Below are 26,441 nucleotides of genomic sequence, written 5' to 3'. Positions count from 1 at the left end.
AACTACTGCATGTATCGATGTGCCAATTTAAATAGAAGGAAATGATGCCTCACTGGTTTCATTCAACGAAGCGCCATGTAATACGACGCTGTCTCTCCCGAGCAGATCCTGCCGAACGTGCTGTTCCTCGGCTTCCTGGCCAACCTGTTTTTCTACTACGACATAGCGCAGCGGGCCATCTCCAACGTGGGTTGGCTGGCGCACCACGTGTTGGGAGTGACCTGTTGCGAAGCCATCGTGGCACTGACAAACATCATCCTGGGGAAGGACGTTTTGGCGGGCTAGTTGGTTCACAATGAAGTGAACAAGTACAAACTGCGCGAACAAGACCGGACGTAAGGCACACAAATGAACAGACAAAGCGCAGAAACCTCTCTTCTAATTCTATTCAGCCTGATTAAGTTAGCAGCATATTTAATGTTTTAAACTGTGAAGGAAAATGGCTTCATTTCACGCATGCAGTGCCCAGAGGCAACCAAATCCAGTTTCTGGATATCAATCTATAAGTTACGCCCTCACATATCTTTTGGTCCTACAACCCCAGATTGAACAAACAGTTCCTATCATTTGACAGTGCACATTCCAAGTTGGTACAAAGAGCGATCGTTCACCTTGCCTGCCGTTCTGTCCTACAAAAGTCATGTGAGCACAAAATGAGTTCAAGTGTTAACCGTCAGATTGAGAGGTTGTATGCTGCTGGGCATCAGCGGCAACTTATAGCCTGTGTTTGCGAAAGCCTTCTACAGAGGATGAAAAATGCGACCAGCCTAGCGAACGAAAAAGAACGAAAACCAGTGTGTGTCATGCCTTACGTGCACCGAGTGTCAGACAACATAAGGATGCAGGAAGATACGGCGTCCAACTCGTGTTTGCGGCGCCGTGTAAGCTCGCTGAAGTGTGTGCAATCATGAACGGAGACGATAAACAGCAAAGATACACCTTGAATCACACCCTTGAGTACACAGAATGTACCAGAGAAGTTATCAGGTTCCATTATCCTGTGGGAAGATTTACATCGGCCAAACTGGGCGCTGTTTCAATAAGAGGGCGGCTGAACATGTTCGCAATCTTTCTACCAACTCAGGAGGCAATTTAGCTTTACATTGTAAGAAGTGCGAAAAAACTGATTGCCAAACGCATCTCGAAAGCACAAATTTCCCGCTACGGCTAGAATCAAACCAGAAAGGGAAATAATTGAGGTCTTCCTAGTCGCAAATAACACGAATAATTGTTTGAGCACACCGTCCATTATGCTTTCTGATAAAGAAATCTTGTTTTTGGAAAGTAGCACATTAAACTGCCCATTTTAACGCTTCACCTTTACCCTTGTTACTTGTTGTTTCCATCCTTCATAGGTATTGTCCTGGTCTTAGCCTTTTCATTCCCGCGTCCCCTTTACCTTTGTTCATTAATAATAATAATAATTGGTTTTCGGGGAAAGGGAATGGCGCAGTATCTGTCTCATTTATCGTTGGACACCTGAACCGCGCCGCAAGGTAAGGGATAAAGGAGGGTGTGAAAGAAGAAAGGAAGAGAGAGGTTGTCGCTCGTAATCATGGTTCTGTCGTTTCATTCGTTCTCTTTGAATGGTTATTTTCACCTTCAGGCTCTTTTTCTTCCCCTCTCATTTTATTCAGGTTGTTAAGGGTGTGTAGGCATGCACACATTTGTGTTTTTAGGTTGGTTTTCCAGCTGATCCGCGCTTTTGTACACTTTAGTTAAGTTTATCTGGTTTGTTTGATCCCGGCTGTGTCACGTAGTGGTTTTTGGACCGTATAAAAAGGAATGCTCGAAGCGTTTTCGAATAAAAGTTGGAAGTCAGCGCTCTGTGTGTGTACCTGTTTTCTCTCTCTGTCCCCGTTCTATCGCGCAGTTTAATCATGGACGCTTGAATGCATAGCACTAACTCGGAAGTTCCGGCGACTGGCATGAATAGCGGGAACAACTGGAATGTCGCAGTGTCTTTCTTTGTGGCTCTCCGCGTACTTACGCATGCAATGGACAAAAGCCCTGGTTCAATAATAAATTTTTCAAACTGGTCATGAGGACAGGAACGGTTCTTTAACGGAATCAGCCAGGCCGGACACCAGAACAGTGTGGACGGAGAGGGTGAACGAAAGGGAACGAATAAGGGGTTGCGATGGCTCTTGGCAGAGGCTTCTTTGTTTTCTTACACCAGGTTGCCTTTTCAAAGACGTAAAGCGCACACTCTATGATGCATAACGAAATCTTACCCATATAAAGAGGTCACCCACTCGCTTCCTAAGGCGGTTAATTTGCGTTCCCATTTTTCCGCCTCCACCTCACACAAAAACAACTGCACGTGTCTCGTTATACAGCAGCCGCGAGTGGTTTAGAGTTCGCGCTACCGACAAGAGGTCGCGTTGAAGAGTACCAACTCGGAAAGGGGGGGAGGCAAGCTGCCAGGGTCGCGCCGTGACGGGCGCTGGTCGAAGGCCAGACCGGTAATCAGCGCGGCAGCCCCACGACGACTGCAGCGTCATCAGCGCCAGCCTCTTCCCTTAACGCCCAGAGACGCCGCGCCAAAGCTGCGTACAAACGCGAACGCGTCACCACGCCGCCCATTGGCAACGGTTCCCACGGGTCTGCGCAGTCTCATATCCGCTCCGCGCGCGACCTGGGAGGACCGCAGTCCACTTTCAGCGAACGCATAGTGGTGTTCGGTTTTATCGCCCTTTGTATTGAGGACTTTTTTGTGCGTGAAACCCGAAGTAAGTGTCCTAGCCATGGAGTGTGTCAGGTGGACCTGGGCCATGCTGTTGACTGCATTCTACGTCTGCTGCTTCCTGAAGACAGGTGAGCGTTCTACTCATGGCAAGCCAGCGTCTTGCACTTTGAGAATCTCTTTAGCGCAACGAGGACAGGTGCAATGCACGGGGCTGAGCTGTCGTCCAGCGATATTCAGATCAGAGAGCACTTCAGAAGCTCTCTGTGGCATCTTCGCAGCATGTGGTGTCGGTGATATGTGGAAAGCACGAACTTGAATTCGCGGTCACCTCGGCGGACGACCCTATGGCAAGCGAAATTGACTCATATTTTTAACCTGTTCCCGAGGTGAAAACCTATTACAAACCTGTTACCCTCCCCACCACCTACTGCATTTTTTTTATTGCTCCAACCCCCCCCCCCCCCCCAACCATGAATGGCATAGCCAAGACGACATATTCTCGACATTGCCCATTATCGCGTCTGAACGTCCTCGTAATATGCGTCCGCCTGAACAATGGTCTACTGCTTGCCTTGGAGAGCGTGGGAGTTCCCGGTTTACGTGTGCTGCGCCGATACCGATAGGGAAGACACACACACCCTTTTTACTGGCCGTTAAACACTTTAAAGCGTAAAAGAAGGCATGATCTCTCCCATCAGCAACAAACTCCATCATATCACATCTAGGCCAGAAGTCAATCACGTCCAGTCAGTCATACGCCAAGGAAATCGAAAATAACGTCGCAGTATAATTCGTGTATACAAAGCGAAGCTATGGGAGGGTAAATAACCAGCCTTTTTTCTATTTTCGGGTTGCGTCGTTTGACACGCTTCACTTTCAACTCATTTGCAGTTTCAGCCGGTGACAATTATGGAATTGTTGCGCACACCATGTAATACGAGTATTATCAGCAAGAAAGGTAAACGAACCAGGGAAGCCCCTTCAATGATTTATTTAGAGGCAGCTTAAAGGAACACAGAGCAGAAATTAAAGCTGTCATGTATCTATATATCACCGCGTTCTAACGATAAAAAGACCACACGTACAAAAAGCAAGGTATTTAAGTTGGAACAGAAAAAAAAACACAGCTGTCACCATCACCGGCCAATTTCACAAGCAAATTGCATATCCTCAAGACAGTTATCACGCGCATATCTCAGCGGTGAGGCTGCACCACCGTTCACTTGAAAACATTGGCCGTAAAGTCTTTTACTGTCTTGACGCCACGAATTGAATCGAGTAGCGGATATGTATTGAACTGTCATAAAAATGCATGCTTTGCTACCGGACAAACATCAACGTAGCCAGAAAAAAGTCAGAGTCAGTTTTTACTGAGGATCACAATTGGAGGAATTTGTCTAGATGCTCGCTGTTCTTTTAAAGTGTAAAGAAAGCAAGAACTCTGAGTTAGTTTTCCTTTTGCAATTGAACCGAGTGACAACGATAGATATTGTTACGAGCGCAAAACCTTTACTCAAGGCCGGTTCGCGCCAGGCGTACCAAGCCAGTTCCCGATAGCGTCCAGCACACCCAACTTCCACCTCTTCTTCACTTCTCCTACTTAGTCGTTCGCTCGTCCGTGGCAATATACTCATTCCAGTGGCATGAACATAAGGAACACACTTTATATTCTAAAGGAATACAACATTGACCCCCAAATTTGTGTGCTCCTGAGAGGTTAACATTGTCCATGTGTTAGAACCATTAAAATATCGAATCGAAACGCACTGTGCCACCATTCCCAGTACATTCGCACTATTTGAAAGTTGTAAAGGGCTCAGAGGCACGCTGATTGTGATTATGAGCAAATGATGGAAGCTACTATTGAAGTCATGGCATGCACGAAAAGTCCTCAGTTCAGCAAGAAGCCTAATTCTTGCAGTTGTCTTGTATTCATGTTTTTACGTGAGGGTAATATTCATGCTTACACTATCTACTGAAAGAAAACAATCAACTCTATGTCTCCAGATGGGCTACTTATCTACTCTACGCTGCTACGCTGATGTCACCATGAATATAACTGCTGCCGTGATCCACTGGTTGTGGTGCTCGGCTGCTGACACGAAAGACGCGGGTTCGGTCCCGGCCGCAGCGGTCGCATTTTGACGTCGGCAAAAAGCTGGACGCCCGTCTTCTGTGCAATATCAGTGCACGTTAACGAACTCCTGGTGGTCGAAATTAACTAGAGCTTTCTACTACGTTGTTCCTCATTGTCTGACTCTATTTTAAGTTTTAAAGGCCATAAGAGTCTGAAACGTGTCCGTGATTGTAAAGAGCATTCAGTTCAGGACTTTAGAGCACCTTTGCAATGAAAAGAACAGCAGATATCTCGAGCCTGCTGTTATCTGTCCCAGTGGAGCAATTATATATTGCTCTCGCTAATTCAGAATTGTTCCCAATTATTCATGACCGCGTTTTCTTGCACGAGCTCAAGGAACAGCATACTTGCACATACTTTATATTCCTAAGCAGAATTAAATGCCTACCTCTCAAAGTGTTTTGAGTTAAAAGTGCACACTAATATGCCGTTTAGTACGTTCATGACCACCTTACAACTTATATTAGCTGGACCCTTTAAATATTTGTTGACTCCTTCCCTCCCGGAAGTCATATTGTTCATGTTTGGTGTAGTGTGATAACCAGGCGTTTCAACATTCAAGCGGACGCGTAGTTTTGACCATATATGCAAGCAAATCGCTAGCGAAGGCAGTTTTCTGTTCCTCAGGATGATTTTAGTAACTTTTTTGCAGAGAGAAGATGTTACGCAACGATAAAAAAAAGTGCGGAATCATTGCATCGCTTTAACAATTACCACGTTGCAGAAAATAAGCGTCGATGGCCCATTTGTCGAAGGCATCGGGAAATGAAGCTTCAGTTCGCGCCGATGGTGGTTCGAACCCCGCTCGAGGATGAAATTTTCTTCCTGTGTTTCTACGAGCAACGATGGACTTCGGTTGTCCCTTCGGTGGAACAGCTTCAATGTCTTAGGCAATTCTTCCATCGCTGCTGCCTTAGAACAGGCGCATGCACATCAGCTCTCACGCTCAAAAAATGCCAGGAAATTGTGAGCCGGGCGAGGAGATGAATAAAACGGAAGAATGAAAATTTATAAATTGTAAAGGCCTTAGCTCGTCTTGGCAAATTATTGTGCGCATTTAAAATAAAATGCGAATGGTACATGTGCAATTAAGCAGTCCATACCGAAACCCACTGGAGTTACCTACCCCTGACCGGTTGCCAGAGCCTGAGCGGCGACAACACCCGGCCGTGTATGAAGCCGAGTGCGAGCGTAATAGACTTGTGGCTGAACCGGGCATCCGCGTCAGCTTCAAGCCCCACCGGTGGCAGCACCTGCCATAGCAGGGCAGTGGTGCATCCCTTAACCGCTGCACTACTGCGCCAGGTGCAGTTTGAGGAGTCCCAGCTGCCTTAAGGGATGAGCCGATAGCGTTAATGGGTTCACGCCCGTAAAGCGGAATTGATTATTAAGGCGTGGCTTAAGTGTACCCTCCAGTTTTTCGAATCAAGCCACAAGCCACCTGCCGCGGTGCCTCAGTGGTTAGGCCGCTCGACTAATGATCCGGAGTTCCCGGGTTGAACACGACCGGAGCGGCTGCGTTTTTATGGAGGAAAAACGCTAAGGCGCCCGTGTGCTGTGCGATGTCAGTGCACGTTAAAGATCCCCAGGTGGTCGAAATTACTCCGGAGCCCTCCACTACGGCACCCCTTTCTTCTTTTCTTCTTTCGCTCCCTCCTTTATACCTTCCCTTACGGAGCGGTTCAGGTGTCCAACGATATATGAGACATATACTGCGCCATTTCCTTTCCCCAAAAACCAATTATTATTATTATTATTATTATTATTATTATTATTATTATTATTATTATTATTATTATTATTATTATTATTATTATTATTATTAGCCACAAGCTTAACCGCCGCAATTTAGTTTGTGAGAAATTTCTTAGCGCAGAGCTGCGCAAGACTCGGCAAATAATAAACAAATTAAATATTATTTGATTGCGAAAATTAAAAGGAACAAGGCGAAATCGGCAATGTACACGGGAAGAGAAATGTAATAAAAGGAACACCAATGTATAGAGCATAATAAAATGTACAGTGCTTTACTCTAATTTCATGCTGTGATCAAAAGCTTAAGCTCAGTAAATGAAAGTTAAAATCAATGGCGCTCCGTCAGCGCTCGAGTGGACTGTTGCTGTTGGCGTAAAAGTGTAGCGCGGTCCAGTTCGGCCGTATAGAGAAAAGCGCTGTTGTCTAAACGTGAGGTCGACACGGTTATCTTAGCCAACACGACGAAGCCGAGTCGAGCACAGGGCTACAGTCGTACGAAGTACCGCATGACAGTCGTCCATTAGCGCTTCGAAAAAATAACTTCGCCAAAAACGTCGGCGGTACCGTGAAAGTGTTGGGTGTCCAAACAGCTGCACAGACGGTTCTTAACATGAAAAAAAAATTATCCAAGTTAGCGCGAGCGGTCCTGCACTGGCTTAAAATCTCTTGGCTCAAGTTAGGGGAGGATCTGAATAATGTTTAATATCGTCTTGAGCGTCTCTTAAACGACTCGAACAAACGAAAAAATGTGACCTATGACCTCACACCGTACCACTGGATGAGACCAAAGCAGGCAGAGTCGCAGAGCTGACGGTAATATGAAGAAATGCACAATTTTTCTTTCGTCTATTAAAATTCTTTGATTATTAGCGCCCCAAATATTTGGCCCCAGCACTTTTGCAAATTCCTGCCATTCAGAGATTGCATAGTGCGCGTTATTGTAATAACTAGGCTGCTTTAGTCTGTTACAAGACAAAAACAAAGCAGTAAATCCCCTCAACAAAGACCCTCCCCCCCCCCCTCTAATGACGTCAACATACTCTCACAACATCACGGTCAACCGCCATGCACCTGCAGCGGTGACTAGTAGAAGCACATTAGTAGATGCGAGGCAGCTGAATGCGATGTCATGAGAGCAGGCCGACGTAATTGGCTGGAGGACTCCTTTGATTGGGAGTGTCCGCATCATTTGGGAGTTGCATTCGGCTGTGTAGAAAAGACGAGAGGCTGAAGCAAAGAGAGGGTCGTATTTTCCGCTGGGGAGGTCCTTCCATCTCCAGTTCGTGCAGTTTGTCTGTCCTGGGCCACAAATGTCTTTTTAATGCAATAATTTGCAGTGAATCCACTTTTCTGCGTGTACTTGTAGCGCCATGTCTTTTTCAAAAACGCGAAACCAAATAGCCCGGCACCGCACGTTAACGAAGCGCAAACTAACCCACTCAAGAACTTTATGTATTCCAGAAACTGCCATGATTGCATACAAGTACAATACATGAAAAAATGTAAATATTAGAAAGCTCGTTAATCTTACGACGTACTTTCTAGTGGCATACAAGGCATTCCAGCCGCATTTTATGTCGATGTAGCGTGGTAATATTACCTCACTACCCGTTAATCGCGGAGCAGTGCCTTAGTAATCGGAACTGTGAATTGTCTTCCTTAACGGCGCGAAGCGACACGTGGGCTTTGAGGCGCGCCGTAGTGGAAGGCTCCGGGTCAATTTCGGCTACCTGGGTTCATTAATGTGAACTGCCATTGCACAGAGCAAGGACGCTTTTGCCGGGATCCTATCCCGCTACCTCGGGATGAGAAGGCGAACACCAAAACCACTAAGCCACAAACCACAGCGGGCCCTTAGTAATCCAGTCAGCTGTGTTAGTGATTAAGAACGGATAATAAACACAAATAAGGATTCTTTTTTCTCTTTTATAACAGTCCGTTAAAAATTTAAAGCGGCTCCTTTTCAGCGCCGGGAATACTTTTCGTGTCCTTCCCTTCGTCTCACTAGTCAAAAAGGCTTGGTAGCCGTGTAAGTGTGAAGAGCATTTTAGGAAGTGAAAATGTTTTCGAAATAACCTTGGCCGCAGCGACACAACAAATATATAAACTGTCCGAGCGCCAACGCCTTGAAGAACAAACAAGCCGCCAGATAGCACCCGCTCTATCGGTTGGTGGGGTTTCGAAAGCACCATTTATTTGCATGTGTTGCGCCGCAGAAAATGCAAGCTTCCTGCCACTTGGCATTCCCGGCGCAAGCCGCGACTTGTCACACACGCATGCCCGCACGCACCTGCACACACACTTATGTAGGCACAGAAGCAACGTCCGGGGCGTACTACGCGACTTTTCTCACATCCGGTGCTTCTTGTCATTTTACACTCTGCCACGACTGAACTCTTTCGACACAGGTTTTCGCTTATATGAAGAGCGTTCAGGAACCAGGAGCCTGGCCAAGAAGTACACTCTATGAACTTTTAAGTATATATTTCAGGTGGCTCCGAGGTCGCCCTAAAACTTTCTGGCAGTTTTGGACAATTTTAAGTCGCTTTCATTAGCACATAACTTTACTACAGCAAAACTCAATAGGAGGCACCTAGGCGTGAAGCTCTTTAGTATCAAAGAAACAATATCACGCTCACTAAATATCAAGAAGTTGCGTTGAACGTATTTGAAAGCATAGCTTGATCTTGTGCATTTGTAAAAAAATCTGGTTCGCTTATACCTCTTGACCAATATTCGTGTCAGATTAACGCCGAGCTCATTTTTCCGTCTGAACCATGTAATGCTCTACAGCACACTTCTTTACACTGGGTAGATGGCGAGATATGGGGACACTGAGTGCGGCCCGAGCTTTATTGTGATGAAGGGAGTGCTTGCAGCAGGCAGCGCTTGAAGGTCCTTGGTCGGCGAATTTATGCTATCGTCTCTCGGTTTTAGCTGCGTGCCTGTGACTTCCCTTTACATTGGCGTGCGTTCACCTTATGCCGGGAATTGTGACAACAGTAGCGCTCTCTGCACACTTTACTTTTTCATTTATTTACACATACTGCAGTCGCATACTTTGAGATTTTAGCATAATGGGAGAAAAAGAAACGAAATATTCCGCACAATACAATTCCAAGCATAAATAAACAGAGGCAGACTGAAGCCAAACAAGTAAACAAAGAAAAACGTCAATGTGTAAGAACATTACCAAACGAGGGAAGTAAATGATCTCAGGGGTCATTGCAAAAGTTCTGTGTTACTAAGGTTATCCGAGTCGGTTACCATTCGTGGAAAAAAGAATACTTATGAGTCAAACAGTTATTGCGCATCTGGAAATGGTGTAATTGTTAAAGCATGCCTTTGTCTAGCAGCGTATTCGGTCGAGAAGTCAGAAGAGTCGGCTTTATAGTGCCCTTTAATTAATATAAACCTTACCCGCTTTCTCTCTACCTTTTCTAAAAAATTAAGGTTGGATTTAGTGTAGGGGTCGCAGATAATGGGAGCATGATCGAGAGCAGGAAGTACAATTAATCTGCAGGCAAGAGGACGAATTAAAGGGCTAGAAGATTTTAGAGGGTGCCTCAAAAAAAAAGTTCTCAGTGGCAGTTACACAATCTAAATGTATATTGAAGCTGGGGTCACTGGTGATCCACAGCCCCAAGTATCTATAAGCGTTCAATTTAGAGAGACCGTTAACAACTTAAACAAATTTCAAAGGATATCCTTAGTGCTTGATTGCCATAGAAGCAGTTTTTCAAAATTAATTTGTATTCTCCAAGATTCACACAAAGCTGTAATATCATGAAGAGTTTGTTTCATAGACATTGACAAGTTGCACTCTGAATCTCAGAATAAATCGCAAAGTCCTCATCATAACGTTTCAGTGTAACAGGAAGATTATGAACAGTTAAGTTTACAAACAACAGGAAAAGGAGAGGACCAAGTACCGAACCCTTTGGAATGCCAGAATCTAGTTACAATGTCAGAACAGTACTCGTAAGAGGTTACGTATGGTTTTGTAATGGTAAGATATGCTGAATTCTATTTTTGCTATATTTACACTTTTAAGTTTATTGTCCAATTCGCAAATTAACGCTTTGTGTGGAACTTTACCAAATGCTTTCGAAAAATTCATGATTTTTGCATCTGTCTATGTTCCTTAATTTATTGAAGTGGCGAAGACATGTCCCATTTTAACTAGTTGAGTGCATGGCCAGAGACCCATACCCTACAATTCTGGACAAAAGCATTTTTGAGCGGAAAACCGTTGATGAAAGTAGTTTTTTCATATAATGTAAGATTTCGCTAAAAGTATCAATATATCCGCAGATCACCCGATGGCAGTCATTTTTTTTCAATTAACATTTTTGCTATCGTCAAAAGCATTATCCATTAGTTTGTCTACGGCATCTGTGGCAGTCTTAACTGTTGAACGCGATCGATGGAAACACTATTAACATGCGCATTCCCCCCCCCCCCCCCCCCCCCCCCATTATTCCATTAGGTCAGTTTCAGTCTTCCAGCTCAGGGGCCTTCTGCCGTCACGCCTGTGCTGTATTTGATATTTACATGGTAATAAGCGTCCAGACCAAATGAAATAACACCCGTATATATCTCAGAGGTGAAAAAATGAGCGTCATGAAATACCCATTGACCGCTTCTGTACCGTTTAGTCCAGATAATGTGACAGTCTTAAGGCATTTCAGTTTATTGCCGAATATTTTTACTTATTACCACCAGGCAGTAGCACCATGTCTTTAAAGCAGGCAAAACACGAAGTGGGAGGGGGGGGGGGGGGGGGGAGGGGGCGCAGCGGCGCAGCGGCGCCGCTTGGAGGCGCACGGTATCGGTCTTCTCCCTCTGAGTAAGCAGCTCGTGCTCGGACAGCTCAAACAGAGCTAAGGCGCGTTCTTTTTCTCAATGACAACCTCCTGCGTCGCCGTCAAGGCCACCGCCACTGACCACACAACACGTAGCCGAGAAAAGTAAAAGGAAACAGGCGAGTTGTGCCGGTAATACCGGAAAAGCGTCCGCGTGTGTTGTTGTTATTCTTTTTTTTTTATTTCTGAACTTCCTTGCAGACGCTTACGTTGTAGACAATAAGCACTAAAGAAAAAGAAACTGCGAACTTCAAGCTTCCTAAAAGACACTGGAGACCGTGACAGAAAGTGAAGCGAAGGTTTTGCGTCATTAATTAAAGTATTGTGGAGAGTTACCTAAACAGGCACTATGTACGCGAAGTTGTTTTTTAATAGTCAAGCCAAGCTCTCGATTGATTTTAATTCCATAGAGGAACAGACTTGCATGGTTGAAAACATTGTGTCTCAGGGCGTCTTCGGTTGACCAGAGCGTTTCCTCGGAGGTAGTCAGGAGAAAAAGATGCCCACTTTTTAAAGTTGGCTTTCGCAAAGATAGTGTCACTGGTTATCTCTCAAGTATCCAGTATTATCTCAATTCTGCTCTTATTCAAGATGTTCCGTCTAGAAAAGCGCAACGGCTTGGCTTTCTTCTTGCATGTAACAATATCGCTCCTGCACCTAAAACAATTGTAATTGTAGAACAATTTCAGTTGTGAGCTTATAAAACAGGCAAAGATGAGAGTCATGTGGTGTCATTTTTTTTTTTTCGTGCACGAGATAGACGCATAATGCCGTGCTTAAGAAGCCACTAATATGTATGCCACAAAATCTCAGCGAGGCTTAAGAATTAAAGCTATATTGCAAAACAAAATAAGAAAAATCAAAAATACAGGACGTACAGCCCGCGTCATCATTGAGTCGAGCACCCGAGCTACACACTTCCTTGCAATTTTGGCCATTTCGACGAGTTACGTGCACTGCAGAGGTTGCTTTGCCTGCAAGCTTTTTGAAAGCGCTTGTATATTGGCGCGATATAGCCAAAATTTGTTGGGTCACAGCGCCGACGGTAACCGCGTTTTCGGAATTCTAAAAACTGATATAGATATTACTTACGGTGGGCTACATGCCTCTCAGTAATTAAGGAGCCTAACAGTAATAGTTAAAAAGTTAACTATTGAATATGAGTTAACCAGCATGCTGGTTAGCGCTTCTTAGCTGTATTCTGATACACTACACCGCTGAACATGTCATGCCGAAAAACCGCTCTCCTAACTCAAAACGCTTATCTTTAAACATTGTGTGAAATCTTAGGGTAAACACTCTGTATATAAAAGGTCATCGCGAACGTAAGTTTTCCGCAACGACAGTAGATACCGCAGGGAGATTGTTACATATTATTATGTGATTATGCCAGAAAAGTGTTTGTTCAACTAGTTATATCTCTTTCAACAGTTGTTATTCATGACGTGACTTAATTTGAGGAAACCTGGATATGAGGGAGCGGCTATCCACCAAGCGTTTTCTGGCACCATGCATTAAGTGCTATCCACGCTAAAGACGTCATGCTCCAGGGCTATTGCCTGTTTTAAAATAGCCTCTGTGATGTTTAATGACACTTTTCCCAGTGTACAGGGCAGGCGGATGTTGCACGCACGCGAAGTGCCGCAAAGGATATTGACAGTCTACGCGACGTAATAATCGCAATACATTACAAATAAATGTAATTTGGTTAGCAGTTTTTTTTTTTTATTTCTGTGCAACCTACCATTTCCTTCTTGTTTATTAAATATTGACAAACTAGGGCATTTTGCGTCTCGCACAGAAAAGTGCTCTTATGATATAATGTCTTTTGTTGCAAAAAAAAAGGGGGATCTGGGAAAAACCAGAACTATAAATTGTTTTACTGAACAACCGTATTTGTACCTGAATTTGATCTGAGAGAATATCGCCCGATTTTTGCCTCAACCCCCCCCCCCCCCCCCACCCGAATTGGGGAAATAATAAAACCAGAAAACGAAGGACACTGATTATGTATGATGATGGTTTTGTTCTGCAATGAACGGCAGTGCAGCTGATTATAGGAAGGGAGTGGTGCTTCTGAGGTCGTTATTTCGCCGGTATTGCAGTACCGAATGAATTCTGGCTAAGTTGGCGGAAGGAATGTCATGTTCGAATTCTGGGCTTCAGGCAGTGCGTAACATTCCATTGGAAAATTCCACGTTGAGAAGTGTGTTGCGTAATGTTGACGAATTTTACTTTCTGCCTATCAACGCTTTCTGATGTTTGTAAGGTTTGTTCTATTTTGCAGCATATGTTTAATTTTGCTGAGCATCTGCTTCCTAGGCACCCTTTGCATCGGTAAAAGAATGCTAACTCGTTGCCTTCAGTCCGCAGAAGTAACTTCAGGGGCAAAAGCACTGATGCTGTTGGTCATGTGAGGTATTTGAAATATTTGCCGTTTCATTTATCAGTTGCATAATGTCCTGGTTCTCGTTTTATTTCCTTGTTTCCAGCTGTATATGTAGGCTCCGAGCTTTGTTGTTGTTTCTTCTCTTCCTTTTCTTGCTTGTGCACTCTCTTAAGAAATTATAGAAATGGAAGCCTTGCTCGCCTCACGCACACCTCGCATCTTTTGCACTGTATAACTGCTTACAATTCTGTAACTGCTATGTGTGGGATTTGTGTTGTTTTTTTTCGTTAAGTTCGCCCATCCCTGTAAAAACCGCATTCGGGGTTGAGACTATGTTGAAACAAATAAAATATAAAGCATTCATGTTCTGCGATGGCCTACGACGTAAGGTGGTTGATTTGCAACTGTATTGGCATGATAGAAATGTACAGCGGAAAGAAAGACGAGTACACAAGGAAGACACACGGAACACACAAATCACCAACGTACCCTGACTGGCACCTTAGTGTATTGGCATGTGTCTTACGCTTCCAACCCACTGGAAAGTGCATGTATCTTGACCATACGTCTGTCCTGAGACTTATTCCTTGATAAATTGCCGTGAGACAGGTATATGCAATCCTACGCCAAACTCGCTAGCTTCCTTAGCAAGTTGGTTAACAATCCCTCGGATACCAGTGTGGTATTTTGCTTATTGGTATCCAGTATTGACAAGTGACGTAGAGTTGACCCGGAATACGACAATTTAGCGCTCGCGCTTTCTCGCATCGGCAGCCATTGCCGTCTCCTGTTGCCAGGCTCCAGGTATTAGAGCGCCTCTCTTAAACAAGTACGCTACAATATGTTAAATTAACTGTGTGTTCTTCAACTTTTTGAAGTTTTTGTATCCTTGCATGTGTAGCCGGGTTATTGTTGCATGGTGGTCAGAATACCAAATTCCGCATTATGTTGGCAACTAGTTTCAATTTATTAAATTGGAATATCATGAACTCATATATTGTTTTGTCTTTGTGCTTGCTTAGTCTGTAACTTGTCTCATACTATACTATTATGTACCAGATGGTACACCTCCCCCCCCCCCCCCCCCGCCTTGTGTAATGCCTCAACCTAAGGGCCTTTAAAGGTGAATAAATGATCATGATGGTGACGATGATAGTGGTGGCAGTTACACTACAGAAGACAGCATGAAAAGACCGTTTTCACACTTCATTGCGTTCTCTGTAACATCTCAACGGCTCAATAGTGGTCTCCGCCTGCATCCTCAACAGGAATTTGGAATATCGGCAAAAATTAGTCGTGATTCATTCAGGCGCGCATAGTTTTGTGTTCTGTTAAAGGATATTGCTTCCAAGTTTATGGTCATTACGTCCATTCCTCACGCTTAATAGAGGCAGACGTTTAGCTGTCTTACTGTTTCGTCAGGTGCCATGAAGCACTGTACGTATTCCTCGCCTCTCACTCCTCCCTCTTCCTGAGTACGCCACTCCTTCCCCTTCCACCTGTCTGGCTTTCTCTCAAACACTGCAACCCTAGAATGCAGCTGTAACTCTTGAAACCAATTAGAGAACAGCACGTAAAACGTATTTTATGACATTCGCTTCCGGTTCCACCTCACACCCTTAATTTTAGTGCAAAGAGTCGGCGTACGCTCGGCGCGCGGGACGGTACTTTCCCGTAATTGTCCAGTGCATTGCGGAGGGGACGGCTACTTCTGCGTACCTAGTCTTTTCGTGTTGTGCAAGGTCGAATGGAACTCAATTGCAGCAGCGTACGCCGTTCTTAACGAACAAACTGCGGCTGTCAGAATTATCTAGTTGTAACCGCTGTTTAGCTGCAATGCTACTTCACCGCAATCAGTAATGGTAAGTACACCTTTATTTCTTTATAATGTGTTTTTTTTCTTTACAGCGCATTTCCTTAGAGTACTTTTCCATTGACCTACCAACTGCTTCGCGTGGTCTGCGCCCACTCAGAACACAACTTGATACCCACCGACGGCGCAATCGAGCTGGTTGCCTGTCAGTGATACACCCGTCCAATGACGAAAAGTGCCATCATCATAACTGCGCTGGATTCCAGCGGACAGCCCCGAGAAAAGTGTATTGGTACTCAAAAGCAGACTTCGCAACTAATGAGCACGAAGGCGTTCTCCGTTCTTTCTGCCTTCTCTGTTTGTGTATGCCATGCAGTGTTGCCGAATCGTGGAAAATTTCCCATGTCCTGGGAAAATTAAGCCACTGAAGGAAAAAGGGAATTTTGTTTAATAACCAATTGAAAACATGGGATATTTTTGTTTCGCTAAAGACCGGTGTTCTAAATGTGCTTTCTCCAGAAAATGTGCACAGATGAAGGGAATATGCTGTTATCATAGCGGCCTGATAAGTGCCGCGAGAAGAAATTTGGCTTAATGTTTTCCTTTAATTTGATTCCTAGCATCGGATACAGAGCTCTCCTATTCAGGTTCATTCAGGCTTCGAGTGCTGCGTCCTTGGGTTTCTTCCAGCTGTAGTGGCAGTGACCCTTTCATTAATTACTTCTAACCACTCATAGCTCTTTAGTCACACAATCCCCTATGTACGCATGTTGTTGTAAAGGAATTCCCGAAAATGTCTACGGTGTATACCGGTGAGGCTAGAAAGGAAATGGAAGAAGCCGAGCTGGCTCCCGTCCCAACGCAACAACTAATAAAAACTAAGTGGTGATTGAATATGTGATCGAGAACAATCCAGCCCTGATGTTCATTAATAATGGACATTGCATTTATTTTATTTCACTCATTCTTATATTTATTACCTTGGCTGTATTAAGTCTAAAATGCTGTATTTTGAAAAAATATATATTTGTGGGGAAAAATAGGAAATTTTTAGCCGAGAACTGGAAAAAACCAACTGCCCAATGCGGCAACACTGACATTGCCATGTCGCGCTCTTCATGTTGCAAGTCCCCTTCAAGGAAGGCTCCTAAAAGGGCGAGATGTGCCGTTGCATAGAGTACCACGAGACATGATGTTTTATTTTTTATGTATTTCTTTACGTATACTCTAAAGGCCCGGAAGGGCATTACATAGAGGGGTCGAAAAAAATCACAAAAATTTAAGATTACATCGAAATATAGAAATGCAATAAAAACCAGATAAATACGTCATGTTTTGAAATAGGACTTTTCACTTTTGCAACGAGAATGACAACAGTGAAAGTTTTCTTGTACCGACAGAGCGCGACATATTATTAGACTTTGGAAGGGAGCTAATTGGTGTTGTGTGCTACATATAAAGTATTTTTTCAGAAATAATTCTTTGCCAGACTTTCATTTTTGATGTATACCCTTGTAACCGGACGCTGCCGCTTAATTTGCTCGACAATTATATTCAATAAAATTTAATTTAATTCATTTGCCTCTTATGTATGCGTAAGGTCCAAGTTCGAATACACATGACAGGGCCCGGTAGCTGAAGCAAGGCATAACAGCACGAATAAATCTAAATTTTAACCTACAGTAACACACTACAAGGAAAGCCGCAGCAACGTCTCCAAAATATGGCAAATCTGGACTATCAATTGAATTGAGTACTAGGCATGAATAAGTCACCTACTTACTTGCGCACGAAATATAGAAAATAGACATGCATAACCAACTAGCCCCATATGTGAGCAATAAACTAATCTGTGCCACGAAATCCACAATATACTTCATTTACGACTTGAAATGACAACATTCCTATTTTTCTTGAACTGTGCTAGCAGAAAGAAAACTTCAGTCGCATACCATTGTTCCCCCATGGGCAACCTACGAATCTTATGCAAGGAATTCGGGGTGTGCGAGCTCTGTACACGTTGTGTGGCCGTGAGATTGTGGGGCTCTCTCCTGATACTGGGCAAACCACCCGATAGAGGAATCTTAATTATTCCTTTCATTTAGGTTCTCAAATTTGCCTACAGAGGAATAAGAGGCGCGTTCATCTACCGCGGACAAGCCCAAGATTTCCAGGAAGAAGGACGCTTCTTATTTGGCTTTGCTAATTATTACTTGACATAAAACATGTATTCCGCGCTAACATTAGCACTTATCTCGAAGCAGAGCTCAAAGAAATCGTTAACTAATTTTTGTGGCAGCCAAGCACTCAACTGAGTTAAAGTTATTAAACCAGTGTCAAGCACACTATCAGATTAAAGAATCGAATCTTGACACAGCTGTAGTTGTATACAGCATAATCCACATTTTTGGACTAACATTAGTCAAGCCAAATTCCAAGTGTCTGTTTACCGGAAATTCCGCGGTCGAGGAATCGCTATTTGATAACTCGCATTGACGAGGCCGCCTCATTCACCTCTAGGTAATTTCTATAAACGCTGTGATTTGTTTCCGGTGCAGAAATGGGAGGGGAAAAAGGTCAGGAACATTTGTTTAGGCTTTCTTCGAGGAATACGAGAGCAAATTTGCTGCCATGTTGAGCTTTTTGTTTTCGTGGCAAAGTGTCGCGTAACTTCTGCTCTCGTGATGAGCGGAAGTTACGCGAATACAAAGTCTTTAGGAACAAATTAAATAAATCCATAAAACATTCAAGAGAAAATTACTACAAAACAAATATTTGAGAATTGCTGCCATCACAAAAGTGATATGATGTGGAAAAACCTTAATAAGGTTCCAAATAGGCAAAAGGCAATTACCAACAATGCCTGCATTGTATTGAATGGTACAGAAGTCACTAGCGCAAGCCTTGCAAATAAATTCAATGACTTCTTCATCGAAATAGGCAGCTCAAATCCTTCTCCTGAAGCGGCATTGTGCATTTCACCTTTACTACAGTCTATTTTTCTCCAGCCTACATGCGCCTCTGAGGTTACTTCCCTTTTTCACGCCCTTAAATACAGCCACAGTCGCGATGCTAACGACATTGAAATAAGAGCGGTTAAACACGTCATTGATATAATTGCCCCTGTACTAGCCCACATCTACAACTGCTCACTTTCCACAGGTATTTTCCCAATAATATGCAAATCGCAAGGGTAATCGCAATCCACAAACATGGTGACAAAAATACTTTTGGCTACTACCGGCCAGTTTTCATACTACCAGTTTTCTCTAAGGGCCTTCAGAAGGCGATCAAAATACGCATTTATAACTTTTCCCAGAAAGACCAACTCATAACCAGATACCAATTTGGCTTTAGAAAGAACCGTACAACATAAATAGCGTTGTTGGCGCAAAAAGAAATGATATTAAAGAAGTTTGTAGACAAATTATTAGTTCTTGGACTATATCTAGATTTTAGTAAAGCCTGCGACTGCATCAATCACACAATTTTGCTGGATAAACTTAAAAGATATGGGTTTAGAGGAACTGCTCAAGAACTGATGCACTCATATCTTGAAGGCCGATTACAATTCACTGACATAAGTAATCACAAATCGCGGCTCAGACGTATAGAATCAGGGGTTCCTCAAGGAAGTATCCTTGGGCCCATTTTGTTTCTATACAACATAAACGACATCGTAAAACTACACGAAGAATGCGAGTTCATTATTTACGCGGACGATTGTACCGTTTTTTTCTCTGGGAAGGACATGGCAGAAATTGAAAGTAAAGCACGGGCTTTTTGTTGTAATCTGAAAGATTGGTGCAAAAACAATTCATTGATTCTGAAAGAATCGAAAACGAAATGCGTGCTATTTCGGGCTCGTAGCTCATCAGTTGATGTTCCGAAGACCGTTGTTTTGGGACCGTATGTAGTAGAAATAGAAAAATGTGTTAAATCACTTGGGGTGATTTTTTCGGAACATATGTCATGGAATGATCATGTTAACTATCTTTCATCAAAATTATGCAGGGCTGTAGGAATGATAAACCGGTGCCGCCATTTCCTACCAACTAAAGTAAAACGCGTGATTTATTATGCTCTATTCCATTCCAACCTGTGTTATTGTGTTTTGGTGTGGGGCAACACCACTCTAACGAATTTGCAGCAAATTACCGTTCTCCAGAAACGAGCCCTCCGAGCAGTTGAAAACGTGTCGTTCTCAGAACACACAGCACCGTTTTTTCACAAGCACAAGATCATTAAGGCGCAAGACATGTACGTGCATAAATTACTCTGCTCATACAAAAGGGCCAATGCAGGTACCTTAGATGTATTTTTTGATTTACCGAAACTAAAAAGACCTTTGATTAACTACTGCTTTCGTCATCAATCACCTTGGCTAGTTCCATCATCACGAACTAATCACGGTAAAATGATGACTCAACATATGTTACCAACAATATTAAATCACTATTCGGATGCTTCCCAAATAGACATTGAAAAACTATCCCTTAAACGTATTACCGAGCTGTTCATATAAATTTTGTATACTGCTACCACTACATATTGCACTAATGTAATATGCCTTGTTTGTTTGTTTGCTTTTTGCTGTTTTTTGTTTTGTTTTTCAGTTTCAGTATTTTCTGATGTATGCTTCTTTTTTTCTCTCTCTCTTTCCGCTGCGTATTTTTTCACATAAGAGCATTGTTCGTCGCTGCTAATGGGTGATGGGTGACTGGAGCTTAGTCAAGCCGCAACAAAGCGGCTTTTTCTTCAGTCACCTTTTTTTCGCTGTATTTTTCCGTACGAAAAATCAATCAATCAATTGATTGATTGATTGATTGATTAATTGATTAATTGATTGATTGATTGATTGATTGATTGATTGATTGATTGATTGAACTCGCGCTTGTTTGCTCAGCCGCGTGCAAGAACTAGGGGAGGGCACAACACCAAACAAGGCAGCTAGCCTTCATGACGTCATCGTTGAGGGAAAATTGTCAACCCTCTGACTGCCTTGCCGAGTATACGGCAAAAGCCGAATCTGGATGTCAGCATTCAGGCACCGTGCCACGGTTGCAGGAGACGAGGTCTGGACCTACTTCTGTCCTTGCAGTTATATAAGTGGGGTTTTCCTTCCATTTAAATACGTGGAACGCGCATGATGTGCATCGTTGTCCCGAAAATTCTGCCGTACGCGCCAAAGGTACGACATTTTTCAACAGTATCGAAAGCTTCAGCCGTGCCACCCTTTATCCACCTTTTATCTGGCTGCCTCTTATCTCGCTTTGAAAGAAAGCAGAACATAAAACACATGAAATTATTATGCGCGTGTAATCCATCTTTTTTTTGTACCACCTCTATTAAACTTCCCGTTATCGGCTAGCAGCGCACTGCTGCTTTGCGCCAGTCGAGTATAAGTACAGCACGATCTGTGATCCGCATAGGAAAAGAGCCATATCTGCGCATGCGTATTTCTGAGCGGTCCAGGTGCGGGCGCGCACGTTCAACGGCGCAGGCTTATGCTGGGTCCCCGCGTAAGCAAATAACGGCAAAGGAACGGGGACCGCGATATGCTCAACGTTTTCAATTATCCTAAATCATCTATCCTATGTCTTAATCAGGTTCACTGAAACATGTTTTACGAGTTCTGTAGACAGGTGCTAACATTTGCATAGCGCTTCCCAAGACATACCTATGAAATTAATGCCGCATTAACTGCTCAAGGCGTCTGATGAGTCTGGGTACTGTTGAGTCTGGGTACTGTGCGGCACTCGAGCTCATCGGCGCTCTCTTCCTACAAGCAGCATTTTTTTAATTACAAGGCTTCTGCGCAATTTTGCTCAATTGGGTCATAAATTCATGCCACAACAAAAAGCGGAAAGCAGACCAAATGTCGCTGGCGTAAATGTTTAGCGAACAAGGCTTCCGTACGGAAGCCGCAGCGTCTAACATTTTTTTACCCAACCTTTGGTCGGAGTTTTTTATTTAAGCGAGATTTATTGCCTCAGGGCATCGATTATGGCGAAGGTGTGATGAAAGATGTAGTAGTGATTAAATTAATGGAAAAAAGCTAGCTGGTTTGATGAAGTCCACTAGAGAACGGTGGTACGGTCCCTGCGTCCAAGCAATATATGATGAAGGGTTGCTTGGTGAAAGACCCGCTGCCTTCAGGTGCAGGATTTTTGTAGGCTTGAGAACTGGGCAGTTCCACAGTAAGTGATGAATGTCGGCTTCAATGTACTCGTGTTTACATATCGGACACACAGGCCGAGGAAACAAATCTCGGTACTCAGGCCACTTCCGAGTGACGGCAGGTGTGAGTTGTTCGAAGTTCCTCGTTTTGCTGTGACATTTGGCAGCCTTTTGCTCAGGATGGGCTCTAAATTCAGAAGAGCATGCACTGAGGAGCAGGCACTCCGGAGCAAGCACTGAAAGTGACCCTGATGAAGGTGTGCTCGAAGATACGTAAGAGTACGTCTCTAAGCTGCAAGCACAACCGAATGAAAGCGGAGGATAAGGAAGTGCAAAATTCCTTTTTCGCCCTTGTCAAAGAACGAGAGAACAAATATGCGAACAGCCAAGGAACAGGTGAGCAGAGTGCCATCCTGCAAACACTCGCGCTGTGGCAAGCACGAAGCCGAACTAGCACATTTTCCTTGCTATTACCTAGTTCCCATGAAAGCCAGCCTAGAATATTTTCCGTGCTAACCGCACAACTGGAGCCAACGGGTCACAATGCAAGGCGGGAAACGCCCACAGCCATTTCTGAGATGTCGGTTTCAAAGAAGCGATATCGAACATGTGCATAAAAAAAAACATTTAGTGTAGTTCCGAGATTCTCAGCCCTGCTTTCTGGAAGGAACGCTTTAATATGTGAAATGTTCCCGACGTATAATCGGAATAAGTTATGTTTTCGTGAACATGCTACACATTAGCTCTTCATGGACAAAAGATTACAAATGTAGGGTGGCGCTTACAGACTTAACCGAGCATGTGGTATACGAAAAGTCGTCGTTCCCTGAAACCGCAACATTACTGTCACACAAGGTGAATTTAAAGACATGTACTGAATGAGATGCCCTACTGATGCACCCTCTGTCGAAGATGTCGTTTGGCTCAAAACCTGCTGTTAAATTGGTTGTAAGCCTAATGTTACGAGCATCTACGTTATGAGAAAGGGCCCAGTGGGCATCCCTACAACAACATATATTCTCGCATATTGTTCAGCTCCATGAAAGGCACCTAACGGAGATGGGCCGTAATATGGATGTCGCCATAGGGTCATTTCCTCTCCCGCTTATTTGGGCGATCCTTTCACGTGCGTGTGGGGGAGGCCACGCCTCTTCCGGTTGGCCGCAACAGCCTAAGCGATGACCGGGTAGCGACATTGCTTCTTTGGCTGCAAGCGAAGAACCCTCCTCGTACAGGCATGCTTCTCACGTTTCTTTTCAAATGACGCCTTCAAAACAACGCGCAGCTTAAAGGGGTTGCGATAAGTACTTATTTACATTCGGAGGGTCCACCTGCTTCCTGGAGTGAAGTGGCGACGGTTCGAGAAGCCCATTTTGTAAAACGCACGAGCCTCCAACTTGCCGATAAGCATCACCTTGCGGCGCTCGAATGGGCACGCCGAGCTGAAGCAGCCCGCTGTAGGTGTAGCTTGCCTTCTGGTTCGTTCAAGCTTCTGTCAAAACTCGGACCATGATACGGCACTGCCTTACCTTGGTGGGCTGACAGAAAGCTTTTTAGTTTTAAACTGGCTGTAAGTTGTCGTTTCCGTTTACGCCACGGTTTCTGCACTTGCTTGAGCAACTCCGTACGCAAATACCTGAGGAAAAATAACAATAACCTCCCGACGTTGGAATGTGCGATGAGATAAGCGAAACGAAGAAAAAGCGAATAGGCGCCGTAATAGTAGCGAGAGTTTTGTGCGTAAAAAAAAAGCAAGGAAAATGTCTGCGGGATTCGATGGAAGTGAGCGCCTGCATTATACACCTGTGTCCCTCAAAACGTGAGTTGCTTTGGGACGTTAAACACCCATAAACTATAAACCGAAATATACACCTTGGCTGGAAAAGCAGGGAACAAAATAGAGGCACACTATAGTTGCTGTTGTTGCGACTAAAAGAAGAATGCAAATTGCACGGGCCTGCCCGCTGGCCCAAGCCTGGCAACAATCGCTCCCACTTGCAGACAGATAAGAGAGTTAAAAGAGATAGGAGAGGAACGATTGAAAGAAAGGACGCGCGTCGCAACAACCGGGTCATCTGGAGCGACGACGACGGCTTAGCGACGGATACACCAGCTGACAAGGAGCCCTCGCCACATTGGTGAGATCTCCTATAGTCCCAGCCCCGTAAGGCCAGGAAGCTACCGGCACAGTGGGGCGGTACGCTGGATTATATAAAGAATAGATAGTGCAAATAACTGATATGGCAGAGTGCAAGTGAAGTTCTCTCTTAACCTCGTCATCCGGAATGAAAGGCCGAATAGCCTTGGTCAGTACCAATTAAGGACTTTCGCCAAGGCTGTCTGAATTTATAGTAGTGAATCTGGTATAGTAATGAATCTGCCTTCTAATAAGTTGAATTAAATTGGGGCACAGCAAAGCTTGCGGTCGGTGTTGAGGGGCCGAGTATTCTTAAGCTAAGAAATTGCCGCACCAGCATTAGCGCTCGAGAACAATAAGCATGCAAAATATAGCAAATGCACTGCTCGCTTCCTGGACGATATTTTATTGTTCCTTACACTTAAGAAATGCAAGAAATCCTTGCAGACGTCTGACCGCATTCATATTCTTTCTTGAGGGCTACTGTCATGTTTTTCGACTTTTTCGGGTAACATCTGCGTTTGCAGCGTCGGTGTCGAATGCCGGTTATTGTTGGTTTTTTGTGAAGATCAATGGGTGACTTAAGTGGATTAATTGGGGTTAGTGGTGATTTAATTGGATTAGTAAATACGACTAAGGTGAATTAGTGGAAATTTGTTGATGGATTTAAGTGGAATAGTGTGCCGAATTTGCATTCTCCTATCTGATAACCTAATGAAACGTACTCAAATATTCTAGTCTTCAGATTTGCAAATTTGCCGTTTCTTGATGACGTCACTACCCTCTCAGCCAATCAGAGAATTTTGTATAAATTATAAGTGTGTAAGTTCATGCACTGTATTCTGCACTGTTTCTTGCTGTGTCAACCTATGTCAGGTGCATGGTGCCGTGGGCCTAGTCAATTCGCTTGTATGGCTTTTAGTCTATGGCCCTCTGTATCAATGTGTGTGATGCTGGAATAAAAATAATTTGATATTTGATTTTGGATGATGACACCCCAAAAGCTACCACATTAAAAAAATTTCCCGGCCCGCACCGCCTATGGCACGACGCGTGCTGCAACCAATTTAAAATAATAATCAGACACTAGGTAATAAAAAAAATTGAATAGCAGGAAAAAAAGGGAATGTGCCGAGAAAGATGCAGAGGAAAGGAAAAACGCTAAGGCGCCCGTGTGCTATGCAATGTCAGTGCACGTTAAAGATCCCCAGGTGGTGTAATTATTCCGGAGCCCTCCACTACGGCACCTCTTCCTTCCTTTCTTCTTTCGCTCCCTCCTTTATCCCTTCCCTTACGGCGTGGTTCAGGTGTCCAACGATATATGAGACAGATACTGTGCCATTTCGTTTCCCCAAAAACCAATTAAAGGTGCCGAGGGAGGGCTGTTGATTTGCAAGTTCAATGAATTACAGGAAAACTAAACAGCCATTAAATAGGAAAAAAGAGCCGTAATCCACCATGATTAATTTCCATGTTTATTATTTCACCTCCACAGCGACGTCAGCCGCGCGTTTGATACCACAGCAGTCGCCTGATATTGCTTCCGATGTACTTACCATCATTGGCACCACAGCCGGCCGCACAGCAGCTGAAACATGCGCAGGCGTAATGATAGTTACAAAACATGGCCCCAGATAAAGCGCTGCAAAGAGGATCTCCATATATGAGAGCAACTTCGCATACGCGACGATGACATATCCCAAAATCGTTCTGCAAGGGCATTTATGAACAGAGAGAGAATGATGAATGGTAAGGAGGAAGGTTAACTATGCGATGCGCAATATGCCACTCTCGTCTCTAAAAACCCAAGATGTCATAAAGTTAGCAGTCTTCTGGATGCACATTAGCGCTCGTTAGCGTTCATGTGTAAGTATTGGCATTACATGAGCTGCCGCTCTGTGTTCTCTGCGTGATATTTGCTTATTGACGGACTGGATTGATCTACTATAACGCTGCAATGACTGTTGAAGAGCGCTTCAATAATAGGCCCAGATACCACAAAGTGGTGCGAGATCTGAAGGTTTGTTTTGCTACGAATTCCAAAACTTTGCGTGGCGCCTGTCACTTGCATCGCTTTTTATGCGTTTCAGTTTTTGTAAAGCGCCAAGATCACCTATGAAACATGTTTATGTAAAGAATATGCACATATTTGCAGACTTAGTATTCCTTTTTGTGCGCGCCGCGGTAACTACGTGCAACGTTATGGCGCTCTGAGGCTGAGCTCACTCGTGAACGTTTCTATGCCGAGTTAAATTGTTACCCAAGAGAACGAAGAACCAATTTTTCTTTCACTCCCACCTTCCCCCTTTCTGTTACGGCACGGTTCTGGTAAACCGCACCATAAGGGAAGGGGTAGAGGAAGGAGTGAAAGAAGAAAGGAAGAAAGAGGTGCCGTAGTGAAGGGCTCCGCCGCCGCCGCGGTCGGGTTCGAACCCTACCGCGGCGGCTGCGTTTTTATGAAGGCAAAACGCTAAGG

At 44.1% G+C, this 26,441-nt stretch overlaps 1 protein-coding gene across 1 annotated transcript in view; it reads left to right on the top strand.

Moving 5' to 3' along the window:
* The first annotated feature begins 2,484 nt into the window (after positions 1-2,484).
* The window catches only part of LOC144101533 (uncharacterized), a 59,309-nt gene continuing 35,352 nt past the window's right edge, over positions 2,485-26,441 (top strand). Inside the window, exon 1 of the mRNA XM_077634701.1 lies at positions 2,485-2,817. Coding sequence (XP_077490827.1) covers positions 2,748-2,817 — 70 coding nt within the window. The 5' untranslated portion in view covers positions 2,485-2,747. The remainder of the gene's footprint in view (positions 2,818-26,441) is intronic.

This window comes from Amblyomma americanum, chromosome 8 (genome assembly GCF_052857255.1).
Source record: "Amblyomma americanum isolate KBUSLIRL-KWMA chromosome 8, ASM5285725v1, whole genome shotgun sequence".
Classification (NCBI taxonomy): domain Eukaryota; kingdom Metazoa; phylum Arthropoda; class Arachnida; order Ixodida; family Ixodidae; genus Amblyomma; species Amblyomma americanum.
This window is presented reverse-complemented; position numbering and strand designations above follow the sequence as displayed.